At 41.0% G+C, this 24,986-nt stretch overlaps 1 protein-coding gene across 4 annotated transcripts in view; it reads right to left on the bottom strand.

Annotated features, from left to right (window-relative positions):
• Positions 1-24,986, bottom strand: part of asic1b (acid-sensing (proton-gated) ion channel 1b) — a 237,320-nt gene that overhangs the window by 5,979 nt on the left and 206,355 nt on the right. For all 4 annotated transcript variants that reach the window (XM_086040469.1, XM_086040470.1, XM_086040467.1 and 1 more), the window contains 3 exons: positions 10,734-10,884; positions 8,807-8,863; positions 6,648-6,801 (listed from right to left, as the gene is read on the bottom strand). In XM_086040469.1, the coding sequence (XP_085896595.1) occupies positions 6,648-6,801; positions 8,807-8,863; positions 10,734-10,884 (362 nt within the window). The remainder of the gene's footprint in view (positions 1-6,647; positions 6,802-8,806; positions 8,864-10,733; positions 10,885-24,986) is intronic.

The following is a 24,986-nucleotide window of genomic DNA, read 5'->3' as shown; positions in this document are numbered from 1 at the left end:
AGGAGGGTGAGGAAAAGTGAGTACATATTGGTTAATGTTCTCCTTGTCTCAATTCTGTAGCTTCATCTGTCAATTTTGCCAAGCGGCCACAAGCCAAAGGCCACATGATGTGCAGATGGGCTTGGAGTACCCAGAGAAAACCCACGCAGGCACAGGGAGAACATGCAAAATCCACACAGGAAGGCCCGGGCTGTATTCGAACCCACAACCTCTGCACTGTGCTAACCGCTTACCATGCCACCCTGGAGCACATCACAACAAAAAGTGTTAAGTGTGTTGATAGTGAAGTGTGTTGATATTGGTACAAGTTACAACCAATTACTAGGAGGTTCTTGTTTTTACAGCTAAATGTTCTCTGAAAACATAAGCTATAGCATCAAACTGAGACTCTGAAGGTAATTTATCTTATTTTGCATATAAATGAATAGAATTTTAGGCTGTACAAAATAAGCAAGAAATAAAAGACAAATAATCTTAAAACAATATTTCTAACCTTACAAATTCTGCTCTTGCATAGCATATTATTCTGAAAACCAGTTCATAAAGACTTCAGCTTGATATTAGATTCTAAGTCTAGGTTAGGTATCTGATTTTTGCAGTGAGGCCCCATCCACCCTCACCCAGCAGAAGGTCCAGCACACCCTTTTACACCTCAAGCCATAAATCAAACATTAAAAAAGAAAAATACATTCTCTTGCTCAGGAATGCAATGTTATCCAATTCACACTTAGTTGACTGTAAACCACATTCCAAATTCAATGTTTGGGGGACATGGTTGTGCATTATTAAGCTTGGGTCCAAATGACAACATGCCTCCTGTGCATACAACCTAAACGTTTTTTAAAGTTGCTTTTCTGAAACGCTTTGGGCATCATATGGTGTAGCTAAAACGCTATATCAGTTCACTCTATTAGTAACTCTCAACACGTGAACTATATCAAAAAAACGTAGGCGTTTTGGAAACTTAATACTGGAAAACAGGCGTCTTCCTGCAAGAGACGTCGCCCTTGAGGTGAGGGGGCGTTCCCGTTCTCAGAACGGGGCGTTTCTGTCAAAAACGGGAACGCCCATTTGTGGCCTAGCTGGACCATATTGGGTTGCACCAGCATTGCAATTTTTTGAAAGACAGATTACTTGTACAATAGGAATGGATGTCATAAATTTTGAACATCTAACGGACCACACGCTAACAATTTCGTCCTGTCTCGTCTCATCGAAAATTCATGTACGTCACGTCAAGTTTTCGTCATCAAAGAGCCACGTTTAGCTCGTCATCGTCTGGTTATCGTCATGAAAAAAAGGGGCATTAAAGAAATATTTTCGTCATCGTTGACGAAAACAACACTGTTACCACGTTAACTAATGTAGGTTGCAGGCCTGGTTATGCACATCAACACGAATTCTGCCTTTAAAATCCCAATAATGCACCACTGCAAACTGTAACCAAAATTAAAGAGTCAAGCAGAAATGAACAGGATCTTGTACTTCCATTTCTTTCTTGCTTCAAAATGATCATCAAATTTTGACAGGGCAAAACATTTTAGCAAACAATTTAGCATTGCCAATCTATTTATGATCAGATCTTACAATTGGAGATCATTTGGTAGAATTCCCTAGGAGGAGTTCATCAAAGGTGGTGTTTGGTATTGGTATACAAAATAACTGACTTGATGTAGTTGATTGAGACTTTTTCGGGCATCCTGTTATGAAACACATCCACCTGATTTCTTACTGTTTTTACTATTTCGCACTAATGAATGAACCAAAAAATGAGTCTACCCTCAAATACAAGCGCAAGTGAAAAGGAAACTGTGAAATGGAGAAATGCTTATTTTTTGGAGCCAGTCTCTCTCTTATGGAACACACAACGTGAGTGACTGGCTCGTTGAAGAGAAAAACATGCACTGGCCTCCGACCATTACAAGAACTATGCTGAAAAAAAAAAGCGTCCTTTGGATTTACTTAATTCAAACATGTACATTGGTTGTATATAATTGAAATGTGGTAAACCGATATAATTTTCCTCAAAAAAAAAAAAAAATGATATGTGATCGTTTAACACATTTTAATCATGTGCAACTGAAAATCAAGTACTTTTTTTTCAGTGTACAATCAGCTTAATGGTGAGTTGTATTTCAAATTGTATGTTTTTATTTGCTTACATTCCAGTCTGTCAAAATATGTCTTTACGTGACAGCAGTCCTAGCGCAAATATAGGTTGTGGACTGCTGTACTGGGCTAATGGCATTGATTAAGTCACATTAGAGTTGACTGCCCAAAAAATCTTACGACATTCAACCCCTTCTTATGCATTTGCATTAAGGTGTACTTGAAGTGTCAAGTGTACTGGAGCTTGGGAAAGATTGCCTGTAATGTGAAGTCTGCAGTCACTGTGATCTGAACGGTATCACTTTGGAGCCTCAAATTGGATATATATGTTGTGGCCCGGTTGAAGTTTCCTGTGCTTGAATATGAAAAGTAAAGCACTCCATACTTTAGGTGCCCTTTAAGTGTGCTTGAACTTGATACAAAGTACCAAGAGTGAAGTCTGCATCCACTGTGACCCCAAACCAAAATACATCATCCTCACCACTTTCATCAAGTATTCATTACTTTTGGTAAACCCTGAGTTGTTTTCTCATTCATTACAGAGTAATAAGAACAGGTGGCAAATGGATGGCTGGATGGACCGCCCATATATATAAGATATATTATAACAGTCTCTTTATTAGCAACATCTTTCACCCTGGCAGCTGAAGAAGTCCCTCTGGTCTACCGTTGGAAGGCATAACCGATCAATAGGTAGGCACATTTTCCTGAAGGTGTTTTCGTCGAGCTACAGCTTGTTTGAATCTTCCATGTTATCAGGCTCTTGTTAATGATGTCATGTGTTGCAATACTGTACTGTATGTCTGCCCACTGCAGAAAGGCAGTCCGTGCAAAGATTTGGCTTTTAGATTACTAAGCGCTGAACAGCCCACCTGCCAAGACATGCAGGGGTGGCCCACCTAAATAATGAATCTTGTTTTCATTCCACAGAGTGAGGATGGCAGTGTGGGAGCTTCTCTCCTACGCTTCTTCTTTGAAAGTTTTCACTTCCACGCATTCCCTGAAGACAGGCAGTCCGCATCCTGCCAAAAGACTTGCTATTTACACCACTGAGCACCACACAGCCCACATATGGGGAGTCTCAGGGGCCCCCCCACAGAGATTACATGGCCATAAAATTAAAGAACCCACAAAAGTGAGGGTGATGTGAATGACACGTCAATGTACTGCATACCGGAGTGTACACGTTTGATGTGCACATTCGATGATGTTGCAGACAATGGGGCCCCCGCGGACGATGGTGCCCGACGCACTGTGCATTATCTGCGCATAGGGAGTATCGGCCCTGGATACAGGGAGAGTGGAAGACTCACAGAAAGGCATGGAAGTGGACGACCATGGAAATGTGCATGGCTCAAACACCTGTTGCGAATTTTTCCGCTCAGCTCCCTCTTAGAGAACAGCAAGTTGTCCAAACACTACTGAAATTTTGAACAGGTATGCATTTAAAAATTTGGAGAAGGTCAGTTAGTTCAACTGAAAAGGTTACAGAGCATTTTAGGTTCATCCTGAAACGTCCCCTTTGTTTGGCCAGCATTACAGTCCCATTTTTCTATGCAACCGTTCCTTCGTGATTTGCTGAAGAAAATGTGAATTTTTGTGGGATTTCTATATAACGCATGCTACTAGATGGCACCAAACTCATTGCTAATAGGAACATAGCCATCGGTGTCAAGGAAGAATGCTGAAGTGATGCATCTCAACTGAGAGACCAAGATCTTTTTGTGGAGGAGCTTCGTTTAGCCTGGGTTATGAGTGGAAGTCATGGAGAGTCTTCACCACATGTGCATTGTCCGAAAACCAAATCATTTGTAAGCAAACATTTTTTTAAGGGTAATGTAAAATGAGTTTGAAATGATATGAAGAGTTCTGGGATAATAGCATGTTGTAAACTGTATTTACAATTTAAAATTCTAAACATTTTTAAACAAACAGCCTGCCAACCGCAGCATCATCATCTTAGCAAATGTGAAATGAGTCATGATGGCTTTGAACATTTGCAACAGGAACTGTCACAGAACACTCCAACTACACTTGCTATGTGTGCATGCGTGAGTGTATTTTTCCTGCCACCCAAAGGCTGCAATCTTGCCATCCCATGAATATTTTCCTTGATGCGTCCCCGAGGACGCACAAGCGATTAACATCAAAACAGAGAAAATAAGGTGGGTGAATTCACATCTAAGTGAAGGAATTAAAGGAGTGACTTTAGGGGCGCTTCGACGGCATCCTGTGTAATTATCTTGTCCTGAACTGCTCCACCGAGAACCATAGATGAAAGTCTCAACTGTTACTGCACCCTCTTTCCGTTTTCCTTCAACTACTTAATAATTTAACTGAATCTTTTAAGAAGATTTGGCAGAGAATCACTTGATACGTGGTGGAATAATCCAATTAAACTCATTCGTCTTCTCACCGGGGAACAGGAGTGTTTCCGCAAGAATCGCGTTGAGCGACTCTGCAGCCAGCAACAGAAGACCAGTTGCTTTGGACATATTATGGAAAATACGCTTTTTAATGGCTTATGTACAAATACTGGTCTCTGTGCTGTGCCTCCAGTGCCCACCCATTGAGTCTGAAATCACGCAAGCAAGTAAATCTTTTGTAAATTGCACATTTCAGAAAATCTCTCTGTCAGGGAGCCCTTTTGAATTTTTCCAGATTATGATGCAACAGTGGGGCTCATTCCATTAGATTACAGGTTGCAGAGCAGCCTGCCCCCATTTTACCCCAGCCACGCTTGGCCTGGCCTGGCCTCCCTTACTTCTTCATTACAACAGGCATCAATCTTCTGCGGCGGGATCAAAGGATCTGTGCGAGCTTCCCTGCACACTTTTGTCACAGATTTCACGAGTGACCGAGTCTCAGGCGCTGGTTTTGCAGCGATATGAATCGCAGTTGCACGTTGTGGCGACATTGAAAATCATAGACCATCAAATGCAAAAGCTTTTACGCAGATGAAAAATCAATTTCCGGGTTTAAGTGAGAAGCACTCAGCCTGCTGCTGCAGAGACATACAAATACAATGTATACAGTACACATATATTGTGTTTTACAGCAATACTTAACCATATTTACAATTTCATGCACCCTTGGCTGAAATAAGTGAAGTTTGTAGTAAAAATATTTGCGAGCCGCACGCTTGTCGCAGGGTCTATTCAAGCTTGCCACGGGAACCTGACGCGTTAGCAATATTTTCCTCGGCATGAACTGCCCTACTCTACCTCTGATTGGCTCATCAGTTCTTGTGCCTTAAGTTAACCAACCTAATCAGCGAAGGCAGCGAGTACCAGCCAATTATAGGCAGAGGAGGGTGGGTCATGGCTTCACCACCCTTTACGAAAAAATGGGCAGTCTGCTTCACAGATATTACTGAACGGTGTGTGTCGGGGGGATTGAGAAGTGGGTATACGCAATGCTGACTGAAATATAACTAGGTACATGCTGTATACCCGTGTTTGCCCTGGCCTACACCACAGTGTGTACTGTACATATTGTATATATATGACCTGAGGTAAAACCAGGAAATGGGAGTGTGCAGTGGAGTTCCTTGCCGCATCGCTTAAAGAAAGGCCTATGTCTGTCAGCACATCAGATGACCGTGACGTCACGGCCCTCGGAAGAGATTCTGAGGAATGATTCAATTGGAAACACGCAACCTTGAAAAAGTGAAATGCAGAAGCGATCACACAGTGTGGAACCGGGCTGTTTCGGGGTTTAACCGCTACAATGGAAAAGAGGCATAAGAGTGGATGTTTTTGCAATCCATGAGGCTTGGTGAAGATCCCCCAATTAAAACAGGGGATGTCACTGTTACTTGAGAATTGTGAGCCTGTGAAGCCCTTTGAGACTTTTTCATGATTCTGGGCTAAAAAAATAAACTTGACTTGACTAGAGAAAGCCATACGCTACATTGATCCGAAGTCTCTGAAGCAGGTGAGCTGTTGCTCATTTGAGTGGGACAGAACCACCCCAACCAAAATGGTGTGACTTCAAACATCGTGCTCTAAGTGGTTGTTAGCTGTGCTGCATAACTTGTGTATTTTGAAGGTCAGAAATCTTTTATTGAACACCTGGGAGCTGTTTTAAACTCTGAGAAAATATATATTTAAGGCTACACTCAAACGAAGACAATCTATCAATTTCTAAATCCAAACATTCGCCAACAAAGGAAATGGGAAAGACGCTTTGAAGGTGACACATCCACACTAGAAATGTTCTGTAAAGAAAATTCTTGCTTCTCACATTTGCTGGATGGAAAGCAGTAAACCCCAACGGGCGAGAACATCAGGTGTGCGGCAGGAAATTATTGATCTATCTATACTAGCGACATACAGTGAAAGGCATCTGTTGCCAGTCGTATCGCTTTGTGTTCAAATAAACAGGGCCACACTGAGTACATTTGTGAGTAAAGTGAGACGAGATCATTATTTGCCAATGTTTTATGAAAGTTTTGTTTGGTGTTGTGTCATGAGATTTTTCTCCAAATGCTTGCTTTGCTTCAATAAACGTTGGGAAACTGACATAGTAAGACTTACGCTATGTACTGCTCCGTCTTGTTGAACTTCTTGGCGAGATACTTGGCAGAAGCTTTGCTGGGGATCTTGACGAAAGACATCTCTTTCCCGTAGCGCGTCAGGTTGCATGGCGTCTCGCACACGCAGTAGTCGTTGTCCCTCTCCACGAGGAAGTCTAGGAGGGGAAATGCGAGGTGCTTGAAAGGAAGAAGTCAAGCGTGGATTTATCACGGCTACGGCGTGACAAGCAAACAATGCCCGCGGAGAGGAGGGATGCTGCAGTGTTGTGCAGCAGACGCCGCAAGGGGAGGCTGACAGGTAAGATTTGGTCATGTGGACATCTGAGAGTGCAAGACAATTAGGAAACAGACAGCAGACTTTTAGTCGACAAAAATAAAGAGCAATTTTAATTGACTGAATTAATCGTTAATTTAGTCGATGTTTTCCTACAACATACATTTCAACTTTTATACATTAAGTATAACACACCTATTTGTAACTGCAGTTTAACACGCAAGACACACATTTAACACAACTGTGTCATTATTAAACTTTGTTTCAATGAAAACTGTTGAAATGACAATATTATGCCATCTTAAAACTTAAAAATGAGTTTTCGTCTAAATAAATGTGAAAAAAAAAAAAGCTTTACCACGGCGTAATATGCACGCAATTATTTTCAGTTCTCCACAGTTTAATGTTACAACAACATTTGCAACGGCAACAAATTTACCTTAGAGAATATCTCAGGATGTACATTCTGTTAATTCGGTTTCAGTTCAAATTTGTCGTAAATAGTGTTTTTGAGTACCGGTATGTCCCACAATTCCATGCGATCCGATTTCTTGGGAACACGTATGCTGGTCACTTGGACTCTTTTACGCGACTACGTGTTTTTAGTGCATTTAAACCGTCTGTTGTGATGGAGGAATACACATAAACTTTGAGCGGGCAGGAGAGTGTGTGGTATGCCGACAAGTTGAGTTTGATCGGCGTTTGGACCCATACAAACCTAAACAAAGAGACTGGATTACTGGCCTGCAAGCACTGCCCATCACTGAGCTACACTGATCTTGTCCACTACCTCATTTTCCACCCAAACCCATTCTGTGAATTAAAGCACTTCCAGAATTATAAACGTATGAAGGCATATGACAGATTTGTGTCCGGCTGGGTGTGTGAGGTGAGTGTTTACAATTTCCACGGTGGTGACCTGTTTTCTGAAGCTAGCCATGATTGGTCGTTACCTGAGCCCTGAGTAGTTGTAATGTCATTTTCAGTCCATAGAAGTGACAAAATGGCCGCCCCCTGAAATGGCCAAAAAGGGGTGGATTTTGCTGCTTAACTCATATTCCACAAACGCAATATTAATCAGAATGCTGTGTTTCAACTAGTGGGCCTGCTGGGAACATATTCTTGAAAAAAATATGTTTGGGTTGATTCCCCCCTTTAAAGGGTCTGCTTGGTCTGTATTCTGTGTGGGTAAGCCTTTATATCGTTTACAAGTACACTAATGGGCATCTCATGTGATATGCCAAGAACCTGACTCCCTTACATTTTGGACCAGGTCGGCTGTACACTTTCTGGAATGTCCTGAGTATCTAGGACGATTTTCACTGGCTGCATTGAGGTTCTCCACTTCTCAAAGTGGCTCACCCAGTTCTGAATTTTGCTTTTTTAGCATTCTCGTATCCAAACTGATGTATGAAATCTCATCTCCTTGGTTTTCTTGAACTATCCTGTCATGTAGTAATATTTTACAAGGTACTTTGCTCTATTTTTCATGGAGGCCTTCTTGTGTTTGCAGGCATTGCTTCTGCCAAGTCCTAAACAAATAATGGTGATCAGTGAATGAATCAAGGATATATCACAAAAAGTGTGCGGGGGGGGGGCTCGCTATCACCAGCCACGCCCGCCGCCACCAGTGAGAAGTCCACCCCCATATTCCCACCCACCTCAGGCTTCACCATTGCTATATTATACATCATAAACTGGATTTGTTCTGCGTTCAAGTGCTCCATGGAATATCGCCAACTCTTCTACTCCCGCACAGTCACAACTTAGAAAGAAGCGCTTCAGAACCGAAACATGCTTGGGATTTCGCGTGAATCGCTGCTTTGTAGTACGGACCCAATACCCCAAAAGTGCCGTCTTTGGAAGTCATCCCTAGCATCTCTTACCCAAGGCTGGATCTGCACACTCCTTATACTGCTCAGGGGTGCAGTAGGGGGCGTCACCTGCAGGGCAAAGGACAATCAGGGATCAAAACCGAGCAATAACCATTACCACCTTTAACTGAAGCTAGGTAATGTATTTAGCTACATTTCTGCATAATAGGACAGCACAGCAGAGCTCCCAACCTATAGAAATTCACTTCCAGAACAACCAATGCGATTTTTACATTTTTGTCAGTTTTGTCAGGAACATTACCGTGGGACAGTTCTTGCAGTAGATTATGTAACAGGATAAAATAAATTCTGCATACTGTTCAACTGCACAAACATAATTATGCTGCACCCATAACCGTTAATAAGTCATGACTTAAATATTTTCACATGAATTTATTACATTAACCTTGTAACGGTGGATGTAGTTGAAGGGAGGATCAAAGTATATAGGACTTCAACGTGCCATCGTCCATGGCATGCTCTTTCTGTATTTCCTGCTATTCTGTATTTCCTGTATCCTGATGAAACAATGCACATTTCTTAACTGTGGGTCAAAAACATGTTATCTTATACTACAAAAATGTATTTCATGAATATACTCTTAACCTTATAGGCGGCCCATGTTCTCCGGGGAGGTATGCAGTGACAAACTAATTTATTTACAATTTCTGAGCGCCCTGTCTCACTGCATTATTTTCTATCCAAACACTTGATAATTTGCCTGCTATTTTGCCGTTCAACGTTGGTTACTTACTCTCTGCTATAATGTGGTTCCAGCCAGACCTCTGAGACAATTTGTATGTATCACCCAATCACTTAATTCAATGTTTTGCAACTACTTGTCGCAATATCTTAGTAATTAGCATGGCTTCTCTTTCTTTCTCTCGTTAATTAATCTCTGTTCTCCCTCAGTAATAATGATACTGTACTTCTCAGAAGTGTAGTTTATTCGCTGTCATGGAGATGATGATTAGTGTGACTTTGGCTGTGTTGACACTAAGCGAACATTCACCTCCACGTCGTGTTAAGCCATAGTGTAGGTTTAGTGACTCCAAATCGTCCATAGGTGTGAATGTAAGTGTGAATGGTCGCTGGTCTGTATGTGCAATTAGTCCAGGATGTACCTCGCCTCTTAACAAAAATCAGATGGGATAGTAGGCTTCAACTCACCTATGAGCTGAATGAGGACAACTACTATACTGTAGAAAATGGATGAACAGATGCCTATGTGTCCTTGAAGGCAACAATCCAACAGAGACATGACATGAATGCAGGTACATCCAGCATTAGGTGTTCTTTCATTTCTTTTTTGTTCTTACTTTGTTGTGTGGCTCTTCATGACAAGATGACAAGCTTAATTTGAGCGCACCTTTTGTTCATCCATTATTCATTTTCTATACGGCTAACCCTGTTGAAGGTCATCCCAGAAGACGAAGGGTGGAAGGCAAAGTACATCTTGCAATTGTCGCCCGCCATACCAGGCCCCCATGGCAAAGAGCACATTTGAGTGGGACCTGAGATGCGTGAAAGTGAACCACTGAACTACCAACTGGGGAGGAGCGAAGTTTAGCCGGGGTTGTTCATGGAAGTTACGGACAGCCTTACCTGCCTGTGCATGTACATGCAGACTTCCAGTGCATTAAAAAAGAAAAAAAAAATCAAAACATCAGTATGCAATTTTTTTTCAGAGTAATTCTGTAAGATGAGCTTGAAATGATATTTAAGTTAAATATTATAATTCAAATTGAATTATTAAAATTATTAGGTGAGATGTCAACTACATGTGGGATTACTGTATATCCCCCAAAAATTGCATGAACCAGCTGTTATCCCCTCAGAATGCAAAGTGGAACTAGTCGCGGAATAAAATACTTGATTTCCCCCAGTCACTGGTAAAACTGCTGCTTTTGGTAAACTTAACGCAATTAGCGGTCCTCACCGGGCATGTGGACCATCCTGCAGTTGCAATTCTCCACCAGGTAGCGCGTTTCGCAGTCGATGCGGCAGGCCGTGATGCTGTACGTGCTGAAGAAGTCCGAGTCCATCGGAGTGGCCTTGCAGTCGCCCCACGGAGGCGGCAGATAGGTCAGCTGGGTGAGAGCGAGAAAACCTTGTGTCTTGTTAGGCTGAATTTACAATGCATAGTTTAAGTCACAATTTTGATTGTAAATTTTATCCCTCCTACTCATGTTAAATACACACATATAAATGTTCTTATCTATGAACATATTTTTGGGAGTATAAGTCGCACTTTTTTCATAGTTTGGCTGGTCCTGCAACATGTATATACTGTGTTAAAATCTAAGCGCGGACTGGCACTAAAAATCCTCGTTTCCTAATAGTGTTGACTTTCTATACATTACCGCCACCATCTTTCCACTGGAGGTAATTCACCAAAAGTATTTGTCAACCACCAAAAGGCAGTTGAAGAAAAAAGGAAGGTTAGAGGAAGTGGAAGAAGTCACGCATGGCCACCTTCTTTATAGCAGAGCTGGGCATTTGACAAAAAAATAGAGCGTCCGTTATTCGGCATCCATCTGCAGCGTGGGTACTCATCCGTCATCTGCCTTTTTCTTCCGGGGGTAAAAAAAATAGTACCCATCTATAAGCCGATCCGCCTCTAATTTTAAACAGCCGTCCGTCGGCGAGTCCGACTAAACTTTCACTCGCACCCTGAACTGGTTGCCAGCAGGGCACATAGAGAAAAGTAGACAGTTGTTCCCCATATTTTTGAAGCATTTGTTTCAACTTGCTTGGAAGTTTGAACACTGCATAAGATAAAAAGCCAAAGAAAGAAGGGGAGTTTGTCAAAATATGCAAGAGTGCTAGGGAGTGAGGGGACGGGATGGGGCAGTTTATGCATAATGTGGTTATGTGGCTTTTTGCTTTTAAAAATTGTGGTTCTAGTTTTAATAAATGAAGGCTTTAATGTGATAATAGTTATTCTTATTGGAACTCTCGACTTAATGAACTTAAATAGGAAGTCAATGCAAACATTTTTTTTTCAAAAATATGTTCTAAGCAAGCCCACCAGTTGAAAAAGGGCATTCTGATAAATAGTATACCGCTATACAGCCGTCCAACAACGACAAGTCGGACCTTTGTGCGACGATGTTGCAGACACGCCAAAGCCAGAGACAAGAACAATAAACAAATACGCCAAGTGTGGGCCAAAAACCATCTCACTCAGATTAATGGAGTCGTATATCAAATGATAGAACGTATTTATGACTTGTCTAGCAGAGAGATCACAATTTTATTAACCTCTGCTTATTCAGTGTGTGTGGGTGTTCATAGTGACCATCAGTCTCTTTTACAGGGATGGCTTGATGGCAGTATCAGCACAGGCAGTGACAGCGCTCAATGAATGTGTCCAACTTAACGTCTTCTTTGCAGCAACACCATGGCAGGAGTTGCTACACTCTGCTATTCATCCTTCTATTTAGCTATCTTGCTAAGGAGCTATAGTGAGATTGAACTCAATGTTGAAGTCCTTGTACCACTTCCTTGTTACAGGCTGTGAACAAATGCCTCAGTATATTAATAAATCCCATCTCAAAAAAGTTGAAAAGTAACACAAATGGTGGGTATTTTACTCAAATTTGCCAGTCCGTTTATCACCATCCGTCTGCAGCCTGGGAAGCCACCTGCCTTTTGGTCAAGTAAAAAAAATAGTAATCGCCTATCGGTCAGTCCATCGATCATTTTAAACGCGCTTCCATTAGCGCTTCGTCAACCAACTTAGCCCGTCCAATGCAACCACGTCAAATGGAAGCCTCACTCAGGCCGGGCTAAATGCAGCCCCTTTTAGAGCCATGCAGTAGCTCTCAAAAAGACTACAAAGACGGAAGTGAAAATGCACTTCTGCCTATGCTTAGTCCATCTATTTTTATTCTATTTTTTTAAGTTTTCCGTCTGTCGTTTATCACCTACAAAATGGGCGTCCGTCATAGGCAAATAGACGCACCGGTCCGTTGGCTAGGTGGAATGCCCAGCTCTGCAAATATTAAAGTTTCACAATGGCTCTGTTTTTTTTTTTTTTTTTCACACTGATATCTGAATCGCTTATCCTCGCTAGTGTCACACAACCATCAAACTCACATTCACACCTATGGACAATTTAGTCTTCTTGCATGTTGGAATTTGGGAGGAAACCGAAGTACCTGGAGGAACCCAACAATTGAAAAAATAAAATAAAATCATATCAACAATGAAAAAATACAAATGAAAATAAACTTTTAAAAGCACTGAAAAAGCTATAAAATAGCCCTGCATTTGCATCTATAAAATTTTAAAAACATATTACGTAAATATGGTTTTATAAAAAACATGCATTAAAAAAGGCTATTAGTTTTACAATGGCTCAGTTTTGCATTATAAAATGACAGTAACAATGAAAAATGTAATTTGAACAGAAGAAAAATCTGAGGTTTATTTTATAACGTCATCAAAATAAAATACTACAAACATATTAAGATTGGCTTCCAATAGAAGAATACAGAAGTTTAAGAGTAACACTCTTATGGATAATGTGTGCAGAAATAAAAAAAACAAACATCAACAATAAAATGAAACAAATAGATTATAGTCTCAAATTATATAAATATTGCAAAATAAAGAATGAAAATAGAATAATTTTAAAATAACATTTTAGAATTATTTAGGTGTTCCTTACTTTTCAAATGAAATGACATTTTAGTGGTAAATGGACATAACTCTGCGGCTTGGTGTTGACTGGCTACCACAATCGCCTCACAGTTCAGAGGCTGGTGGTTCGAATTCCAAATACATGCATTCTATCTTCTTAAAATACAATAACTATCCTGAGTGGTGAATGCTTGTTTGTCTAAATGTACCCTGTGAAAGGATTGTCACTAGTCCAGGGTGTACCCTGGCTCTTGCCTAAAGTCAGCTCCAGCACAACCACATCCCTCGAGGATAAGCAGTATCGAAGATGGATTAATGAATCACCGTAACTCATCTGACTAATTACAATCCCCCCCACAAAATAATGGAACAAAAAAAATCTATTTTAGAATTTAAATGGCACATAAAAACATGAATTACTGTAATCCCACAAGAACTATCTTATTGGTGTGGTTGGAAAGACAAATCATGCGAGTGGAGTGTGTTTTCTATTTTGCATGCGATTAAATATTAACACTAATTAATTACACTTCAGCTGCCTGACTGTGCGATGCATTCAATGAAGTAGGAGGACATAAACAACCTCTGCGTGCGCCTCCATCTCATCAGTTCAAACAATTCATGCGGTAGCAGTAAATTAGAAGCCGCTGTGTGATTTAAAGGGCCGGTGTTTCACAATTCTATTAAAACCCCCATGTGTCATCTAATGGATTTACATGGCCTAACTTAAAAAAAAAAAGGGCAGTGCAAAAAGAGCAGCGGGGCACATTCTACGAAATGCTATAAAATGTAATCAGACCAAGAGTCGTCTTATTTTCCCATCAAAGGCTTTTTGTTTTAGCTCAGTTCTAAAATGTTGAATTTTTTTTTATTAATGGTGTCCACTTAGTGACACTTATAATTGGGTCTTTGCTGACTTTACTGACTACAAAGGAGGAAAAACATTACTTAAATTTGGTCCGATTGTCAATATGTGTGTACACCACTTAAGCAGTCGAGACTTATAGTCATCTAACCAAGCACGCTGACGTAAATATTTAACAAGTTTACCAACACCAGCCCAGACCGTTTTCAGAGCACTTATTCAGGATAATCTTCAGCCAGTGATTTGGGCTTTTGATGACTTCTATCGCAAGGGAGGAAAAATGCACAGATCCATACAGATTATCAGTATTTGAAGACTCATAAGGGTTTGAGATCTGAACCATTAAATAAGTTTAATATTCACGATCATAGGCCAAGACGGTTTTCCAAGCAGATTGAGGAGGAAAAGTCACTCACAACCCAGCCCACAACATGGATAATCTTTTAGAAACAGTCAATAATTGGGTCTTTAATGACTTTGATTGCAATGGAGGGAAAATGCTCAATTTTGGCCAGATTATTGGTATGTGTGTGTATCCTAGATAAGCAATGGAAATTCATATTCATCTACCAGAGTGTGCTGACAAACAAGGTCTTCAAAAATCTTCAACTTTAACAATCTCAGAATAGCAATTTTCTGATTGTCGGTTTGTGTTTATTCCAGGTAAGTGAACTACAAACATACAATTGAGCAAAACATGATTATTTGGTGAGTTCCTGGAAGTAAATGAAAACACCAATTAGCATCCAGTGTTGTATCACCATTAACATTTGCAGAATGGCTCACTGGAGGTGTTTTACCGTCATGATCTTTTCACAGTCAAGTGGTCTGAAATGTGAAGCTCATTATGTTTCACACGCAGGCTATGGAATGTAAACAACTCTCTTTTCAAGTTAGACCGGCCGTACTTTTCAATGGCAATCAATGGATGCCATTTTGACTGTAGATATTAATGCAATCATTATTCGGGGCCCAAAATTGATTATTAACTCGACAGAGGGTCGACGTGGCCTTTTCCCCATGAGCAAGCCATTTAATTTCACGGCATTTAGTGCGATGGAAAAACTGCATTTTTTTTCACCAACCAGGCAAAAATGCACAAACGCCTTTCCTCATATTATTCATTTTACGAGACTGTTTGGATCATCCTTATGGCTTGCTACGAGCCCTTTGGGTTCAGAGCTCGCTAAACGTGGCACAATTTGGGTCATAAAACACAAAAAAATAAGAGTGGGATTCTAGGGGGAAATATACAAGAGGATATTAAAGGGGGCATATTATGGCAAAGTGACTTTTTAATGTCTTGTCTACAAATATTTGGGTGCCTGGAGTCAGGGGCGGAGCTACAGGGTGGTCTGGGGTGGCCTTGGTTCACTCCTGGTCACTCTCTTGCCACTCCACATGGGGGAAAATTTTGATACCTGTGACCAATGTTCCCTCTAAAATGCGCGCGTGAAGAATTGTGCACTGCTCTCACCTTCTCAGCGCACACGGTGACTTTAAGGTGTATTTGTTTAGTTTTTTTACCCCAAGCATAAGCACACAGAATAGAGCAGGGAATGAAAAGAAAGGTGTAAATGATAAAAAGAAATGTGGAGAGAGAATAAAAATTAATGTTAATAAATTAATTCTTTATTGTAAGAAGATCTATATTTCTTTTTTCTTATTTTGTTTTCTCTAATGTTAATAACTTAGGATACAGTGTTATGCAGAGGTGTACTTACAACAATTTTATAGACAAATGATACTATTTATAGGTGCGGTGGATAGATGGGAGAAGTGTAAAATATTTTTTTCTTCCTTGATGGGGTAACAGAAAATAACTGGGAAGCACTGCTGTAGAGGCTTGAGTGCGCTGCACAGTTCGCAGTACATTCACGGCTCTAAGTGCAGCCACCCCGGTACGGCAGACGGCTTTACCATTGTTACAATATGTATACATTGAGTTTTAGAACAATTATACAAACCATACTTCTAATTTCCCATGGGTAAAACAGCGAAAGCTTCTGGCCAAAATGTAGAGAGCCTGACGTACCGTGTCGGGTACATTCAAATAATGAACTTGATCTTGTTTCTATTCACGTCCTCTACGCACTGTCATTATTTTTTATATTTTTTGGTCCAAGTTAAGTTGGAACTTATCACATTTGTTGTGGCAGGCCTCGCGTTCTTGAAAAACAACTGCACAAGGAACGAAAATAAAGCTATTACAAATGACAATCATTTATCTTCATTCCTCGTACAGTGGTCCCTCGCTATATTGCGGTTCACCTTTCGCGGACTCCTTACATTGCCGATCTTTTTACAGTGCTATTTTGTATGCTGTTTTTTACAGCGTAACAAATGCCCCCGCATTGTATTCTGCGTCCGGATTGGCTAAAGTACTGTTAGCCAATTTGAATACATTTCCTCTGTGCCATGTCTCGCATTCTGTGCACAGAGGAGACATGGCCTTACTAAATTTTATTTCGTGAGGGAGGAGAGAGAGAAGAGGAAGAAGAGGACACTAGTGTCAATAAAGATAGAAGATTTTTCATGCTTGGTTTTTACAGTTTTCAATTCTAATCGAAGGTGGCATGTCAGTTTCTTCTCATCTTCTCGCCCAAGAGAGAAAAAAAGAGGCCGCAACTAGCTACAACTATATTTTTCTCTCTGCAGAGTGGAGTAGGAAAAAAACGGTACAGCGGAGCTGCGTCAGGACAGAGGGAGGAGGAAGCGTGAGATACGCACACAAGTGAAAATTGATCATTTCTTATGTTTGCAACTTCATGTTGTTCATTAAAATTTAATTTGTTGGTTCAAAAATTTGTCATCATTATTTGTATGAAAATGTTTTTTTTTTCTTAGATGTTTGAGACTTTAACTTGTTGTGATCGTTTATTAACAATGTTGTTTACCCATCAAAAAATATCACAACAATGTTTTTAATATTAAGAAATGAACATTTAAAAAACGGCCAGCAGAGAAATTTTAATCCTTTTTGTTCTCCCTAGATTTTCTAAATGGGCCAATTTGACCCACAATATAACAGGAAGGTTAAAAAAGGTTTTGGCTTTGGTTTTGTTATAAAACAATATTAACAATATGCATAACTCGTACAATAATAATAATAATAATAATAATAATAACAACAACAACAATAATAATAATAATAAAGTATACTTATTTTTCTTACTAAGGTTTGAACTTTGAGCATGTTTAAACAAGAGAGAAATGTTAATGTGAGGTTTACAGCACACACATTTAATTACAGGGACACATTGAAAACCTACTTTTGAAAAAACTGTTTTGTATACAAATAGTTGGGTGTGTCCACCAACCAAGTGTGAAATTAGAAAAACATTGCAATATTAATGAAGTGATAATGCAATCAAATCTCCATGGGTGCTCACTCTAAGAGTGTGTGGGGATATGGTGATACAGTATTAGCCAATAGTGGCTTTGCACACAGTAAACAGAGCGGCATTTAGTTTTTGGCCCAACAGTATGTGGGGAAGGGCATGGGCTGACAAATTCGACCCTAAAACAAGCCGATTCGCCACAGCAAGAAATGTGATGTAAAAATGTCTATAATTCCTAATCCTTGGGCTATTTTGATGAAACTATACCACATATGTACTAACAAGACACCAGGGAACTCTTTTGAAGAAGAAGAAAAGAAAAAAAATCATAATATGTCGCCTTTTAAGGACTACTGCGTGAAGGGTGGAGAATAACAAGAAGCGACATCCTTCTGCAGACACTGATAGCATGCAAAAATCTCCCCTTGCAGCCTGCCCACACTCACCACACGTCAAGTGTGGACGTGAAGTGACTGAGAGTCCTCCCAAATCTGTGCCATCCTCTCCGCCATTTAATACATGCGGCCTTCTTTAGTATACAAGAGACACCGTAGCATAGGATTTGGCAGGATGCAGATTCAGACTCTTTGAACCATTCAGTTGAACAAGAAATCACCTCCACAAGCCTTCACAGGCAGACTGCTTAGTGTAATAATGCTAAGGCACCCGCAAGTGTGTAACTACCACAGGGGCCAATGGGGCTTTTAAGACGCTAAACCAGTGATTTCCAAATCAGAGAACATTATTTTCAAAATAAATCGTTTTTTAATTGCGGTGAATGTCTGGCCGATTTCCCCGGCAAAAGGAGTTTCAACTCTCACCTCCGGCAGAACTTCACGCGCGTCCTGGGGAGTGGACCACGTTCCATGCCTTCATTGTTGAGGCGGCTGACTGGAGCTGTGGCCGTAAGGTGGTAGGTGCCTGTCGTGGCAGCATTCCGCAAACCCGTTGGGATGCCATAAAGCTCAAGGAGTCCTAATGGGATTTTTGGCCTGTGGGACTCCAGAGGCATCTGACGGATACTGGCTGGCCAAGCGGAATGCAGCTTGGGCGGTCCCTGAGGCAAAAACTCGTGCATGGGGGAGTTCTGAGGCCAAGGAAAACGACTTCTACGTTGCGTCGAGGAAATTGTGGTCAACCAGCCAGCGTCTCAGGAGGGGGGGAGCAGCACACCATTAACACTGTGTATAACGGGGATGGAGTGCTGCTGATAGGCAGAATATTTTGAAGACTTCATTTTTTTGAGTAAGCTGAGTCTGGAGACGCTGAGGTGGGCTCTACTGTCTTTGGGGTTGATATCACCAAGGTGGTTAAAAAACGACTTGGTGGCAACGCCCCGGCAGTGGGATGTGCTAAGATTTCCTAAAGGATGTACATGTTGCGAGGCTGTCCTGGTTGACATGCCTCTACAATATCAAATGGACATCAGGGACAGATTGGTAGACCAGGGTGGTGATCAATCTTTTTAAGCTGTTGTGTTCCAATCGGGGTCAACTCACCCATTCGGTGAGATAGACAAATGCTCAGGGCGCCATGGACTATAGGGGGCACAAAAAATCGGGTAGAAATTCGCCTTCAATATAATTATATCAAAACAAATGATCACTATCAACTCTTTGAAAACAAATGGAAAGAGCAGTAAATTGCAATTACTATAAGCAATAAAATAAGCAAAGAGGCGCACGATGGATTCATTTGAAGTCAGCGTTCCTGCCAGGCAGAGCTGACTTGATGTGTGTCACGTGTAATGTGTTGAATTAACTCTTAAGTGCCCGGCTTAGTTGCTGCACATTTTTAAATTTATGATGCTGGTAGTTGCACTTTAAATGGTGAATGAAAATAAAATGATTTCATGATTGAGTGACAAAAAGTAAAATAGTCTAATTTTGAGTAAAATATTTCATATAAAAGGTCAATTAGAAGAATGTAAATACATTAATTATTTAAAATTAAACTAAAAAGTTGTAATAACACTGACAGAGTAGAAAAAAGTTGTAGAAAAAAGTTAAACATGAGTAAATCTAAGCCTGTTATAGAAATTAAAAATCTGTGTTTTTATGCTGCCTTCTATTACTACTCACACTTATTTAGAGTGAGACATTTTCTCGTGTTATTTTTGTAAATCTTTCTCAAAGTTGTAATTCTAATTCAAATGCAAACCTCATTGCCAGAAATTAATTTAAGGAATAAAACTTTTTGATGAACTGTCAAACTACTGAAAGCTACTATAAAAAGAGAAAAAGAAAAACATTGCTTGATCATTGAATAAAATCAGAATCAAATTTTCCATGGACGAATGAACCTCTTACAAGCGGGGAAGCTGCGTATATTTCCAATAACTTGACAACTAACCCAGAATATGAAGCAATGCCCAATTTTCACAGCAAATACTCCGTCCTCTGGCTGATTGGTATTCTGCTTGCTATCTGTGAGGGGAGGGGCAGATTTATTGATGTGACTGCAGAGAACTTTGTTAACATGTCAAAATGACCAAAATTGTCCAGGGCACGGGGAAGAAAAAGATGAAGACATGGAAAAAGAGAGAAAATGGCAGAAAGAGAGGTCAAGCAATCGCTCCTTTTGGTTTGTCCAATTAGGTGCCGCAACAGTCACTCGCATAATTTATTGGACGGGGAGTTCTATCATGGGCGGTTCGGGGGTATGGTGTGCCAAACCCCTTGATGTCAGAATCAGAGTTTGCCAGCCAGATTAATTTCCAGTGAGGGTTGGACTCCACCAAGGTTACCCTTTGCCACCGATTCTGTTAATAATCTTTATGGACAGAATTTCTAGGTGTAACCAAGGCATTTATAGTTTGATCTCAGTATTGTAGCTCTGCTTTTTACAGAGGATGTGGTACTGTTGGTTTCATCAAGCCACGATCGCCAACTCACACTGGAGCCGAGCCGTGAAGCAGTTGGGATGAGTGGAGTGGGATAATTTCCCTCAGTACTTTATTGGCCTGGCGGGTCGCCAGGATTTCTTGCCCCCCTGCCGGGCTAAGACAGGGCTTTATAGCGCGCCCAATTTTACCGCACTTTCAACTTCCTGGACAAGAGCGCGACCAGCAGAACCTGTGTGGATTGCTATTGGGCTTTGCGGGTGCGGTAGGTGGTGGAGGCAACGTAAACAAAAGTGGGGCTATAGCTGGCCTATAGCTCGGCCAGGGTCACCAACGTGGGCCACATGAGTAGCCCACAGGCCAGTTCTAACAGCTCACCGGTGATGGGACAGTGTGATTTTGTAGGAATGATGTTGAAATAGTCACTTGAAAATAAGAACATGTTAATATGGATCTACTTCCTAATTATTGTGAAAAGTATTACTCAGTCATGATTTTTGTCTTTATTTTTATTAAGTAGTATAGTCCAGCCGACACAGTATACTATCCCAGCAACAGAAGGACACAAAAAAACAGACTTGTCAAGTTCGTGGATGAAATGCTGGATGCAGAAGATGATTTTGTGATCCAAAACAAAAGACAATTGGTGAGAACTCCACCAGTCAGCCTACACACAAGAGAAACCTAAGAAGTACACACAGAAAAAGAGGAGTGTGATTATGAACAAAAAATGGTGAATAAAGAGGACAAAGCTGCAGAAAGACGCTACCCTGAAAGAGGTAGGAAAAAGGATTACCCTAAATTAAAAAAGGTTGTTTTCCTACATTCAAAATTGAGAGGCGGCTGCCTCCAGCTACTTGTGTGCCCGCCTCCAGCCAGCATGATTGATATTGCTCAATACAGCGCGATTGATGCCATTCTGCGTATTTTAAGTACAGTTGCAGTGTTCGCCACTATGGAGGCGCTACATCAGGCCCGGCCAACCCTTGTCTGCCATGTGGCTCCTTGCCCGGTTTCATACGGCTCTTTTCGCTCTGAACTTGCAACGCGCCATTGTCAACCCCATTCATGAGTATGTGGTGAGGGGTGCAACCACAGAATGGGAGTGTTGCCAGGCGGCGCTGCGCGCACTCGGGCCACCTGTCACAACGCTGTCGTTGAAAATGGCAACAACATATTCTACTTTATGGCGGCACCATCGTGATTTCAGAAAAAAATTCCAATAGGAGAGGGGCTGGTAAGTGTTTTACTGCTATTTTGGCGGACTTATTTACAAGTCACGGCATGAGTATGATTGAAGAAGCCTTGATAAATAAAGCTTATTTACTGTATCAACACTGACAGAAACATCTTGTCTCCGCTTGATATTCCTTTTTTTTAAATGCCTCCAAAGTTTTCCCTCAATCAAAACATCAAGAGACCTCGTGGACAAGCTAAGATCGCTCCTGTCCTGCTGAATTTGTTCTGTCAGTGGGCTAGTAACAAACCCATCATCATTATCCCCCCTCCAGAAAATGCTAGGTTTGAGAGCGCCGAGCTCTGGCTCACACAAAACAAGACAGACACTCCTGAGTCAACTCTTGGCCTCAGCTGGAAATTTTCTACAGATGTGCTGGGCTATAGACACCATGCGGTGAGTCCACCAGTATGATCCCTTAGGCTTCATCCTTCGGTTCACAACCCAAGGCAAGGTGCTGATGAGAAGCTTATGGGACAGGCCAAGACACTGGGATGATCCTTGGCTGCTTTCTGACCTCCACCAACAATGGAAGAAATTGAAAGAAGAACTGTGTTTCCTCCCACAAGTGCACTTCCCACGCCCATACCTACTAAAGACTGTCTTAGCTTCAGCGAAAGAAAGAGAGCTGCACATCTTCTGCGACACATCTGGGCAAGCATATGGGCCCGTGACCTACCACAGGATGCTGAACAATGATGGCTCAACTCAACTGGCATTCATGATGGCACGATCCAGGGTCTCCCCTAGACGCTTGCAAATAATGTCTCAAGTCATTGGTGCCAAGGTCTCCCCCTTCCTGTTCCCTGACTGAACCACCAGATCCCACTGACCTCCGCAATCCGACATTCTGTGACATGACAGGGATAGTCTCCAATCGAGCATACCCAGACCTACTCCAATATCACACATGGAAGGAGCTTCTACAAGCCACCGCCCAGAAGCTTTATGGGGCGGCTACCGAGAATGATTTAAGAGAGCCAAGAGCTTAGCTACCTAAGCAACAAACAAGAAAATAGACAAACTTTCACTTGTTGGCTATATTATTGCTCTTTTGTTATTATGCAAAGTGCTTTGTTACAGCTGTGGCTGTTATATGGAATGCCCCAAATAAAGTTGTATTGTATTTTATTTATTATGGGGGGGTTATAATTACAAACTGTTGCTTCAAGTTAGTGATCTAGCTAATTTGCTATTGATTTTCATTGTTCACTTCTTTTGCTCTCACAGGTTCACTTTAGTTAAAAGATGAATGATTTGAAATGTAAAGGATGAGACTTTGTTGTCACTTGTGTAGTCTTGGTCTCAGCATTTTCCACTAATGAAGAGTAGTGGAAACAATGTTTTTTAAGATTTTTCTTGTTGGCTCGGTTAGTTAATGCTTCTCCCTTGCTATTTTAACTTTAGTTGACAGATGAATGATTTGACATGGAAACGATGAGACTTAGTTGTCACTCGTGCATTCTTGGTCCCAGCATTTTCCACTAATGAAAAGTAGTGGAAACAATGTTTCTTGGGATTTTTCTTGTCGCTCAGTTATTTAATTCTCCCCCTCTGCCTGTCAGCCAGCCATTGTATTGTATTAGATTAAATAACAATGTAAAATATTACTTTGTGCACCTCTGAATACACTTTAAATGACTGATGCTTGTGATTAAAGTCACAGAGGGTATAACTGCATGTTTATATTAAATTAGTGCGGGTGTAAAAAGCTCAGAGGCTTATGTGATGTGGGGACAGAGCATAACGATTCAAACAGATGGTTGTGTGGCAAAGGAGAGTGTGAGGATGCAAGAGCGTGTGATTGGTGCTGGGGCCCCCACCAGGTCTGCATGTCTGATGGGGAACATCCCAAAAAGAACCCTGCAATTCATCAATGCTGTAATACCTGGGACAATAAACAGGTTTATGTGGCTAATAAAATAGGTCCAACGATGCCAAAAGGTCTAATGTGTCCGACAGACTCGTTTTATTGAAAATCCTCTGTCACTGGACGGTCATTGCCTCACTTCATCCTAATGCAAGTAGAAACAAACAAGCTTACAAACACACAGAGAAACTGATTAACCGTTGATAAACTAAGTAGCTCACAGACAAACAATCGCTACGGCTGTCAAACGATTACAAATTTTAATCGAGTTAATCAAAGCTTAAAAAATAATCAATCGTAATTAATTGCAATTTGAACTACAAAATATGCCGTATTTTTCTGTAAATTGTTGGAATGGAAAGATAAAAGACACGAAAGAAAAGACGGATATATACATTCAACATATCACAACAAAATCCTCATGAGATGAAAATTAAAATGTTTAAATTAAAATTATTAACATTCTTTCTGTAGTAGACATTGACATTCATTGCAAAAACAAAAACGCAAAAGGGAACAGTGACAGAAATATTCCAAATGTGTGCAAGGTGTGTGTGTAATGTACACATTTATATGTGGCCCTTGTAATATTCTTAGAGTTTATGTTTTCCGAGTGGTCCCTGAAGTGCACACAAATGTGATTGTCTCATTTGACAGGCAAGTGTTATGATCTGTTCAACTGTGAGAAGCAGTTATCAGCACGTCGTGTGTTCCTCCTTTAAAATGACTTTATTAAGACAGCCCTCTTCTCTACTCATCCTAAGTCGCTGAGGCAAAACAATTTATTCACATTTCTGAGATTTAAAGCTGCCCTCTTCTTTCGAAATGCTTCTTTATGCCCCCACGGGCGACATCCGCGAGCCGGGGGAAACTGTACGTCACCGTTTGCAATGAGTGCAAATGACTACCTGCTTATTTATTGTCCATCTGTATTTTTTAAGAATATGAATTCCCCACCCAGAGGGTCTACCTGCTTTACTACTTTACACACGCACATGTCCGCTCTGGTGCTCACTGCACTTCTGTGTTGGATTATGCATTGTCGGTTATTCTGCGCATGCGTTAAATGCGTCAAATATTTTGACGCTATCAATTAAAAAATGGAATTACCGCCCGATAACGCAGTAAGTTTGACAGCACTAACAGACACACAAACAAACACACATACAAAAAAAGACTACCCAACCAAGCAAAGGTATTACCAAACAGAGGCTGTATTGACACCTGCACTGTTTCGTCCACTTTAACTGGACCAGGTTACGTTTCCCACTATGGTCTGGACCTTTTATGCATGTGTGTATACAGTACACACAGACGAATCCTGATGCGGCTCAAGCAATCGGACGGTGCGCTTCCAAACCGACAAACCACTGCCGATTCACGCCAACTA

Source organism: Filicampus tigris, chromosome 9 (assembly GCF_054856515.1).
Source record: "Filicampus tigris isolate MCC_2025a chromosome 9, RoL_Ftig_1.0, whole genome shotgun sequence".
NCBI lineage: Eukaryota > Metazoa > Chordata > Actinopteri > Syngnathiformes > Syngnathidae > Filicampus > Filicampus tigris.
Note: the sequence above shows the minus strand (reverse complement) of the source record. Positions and strands in the feature narration are given on the sequence as shown.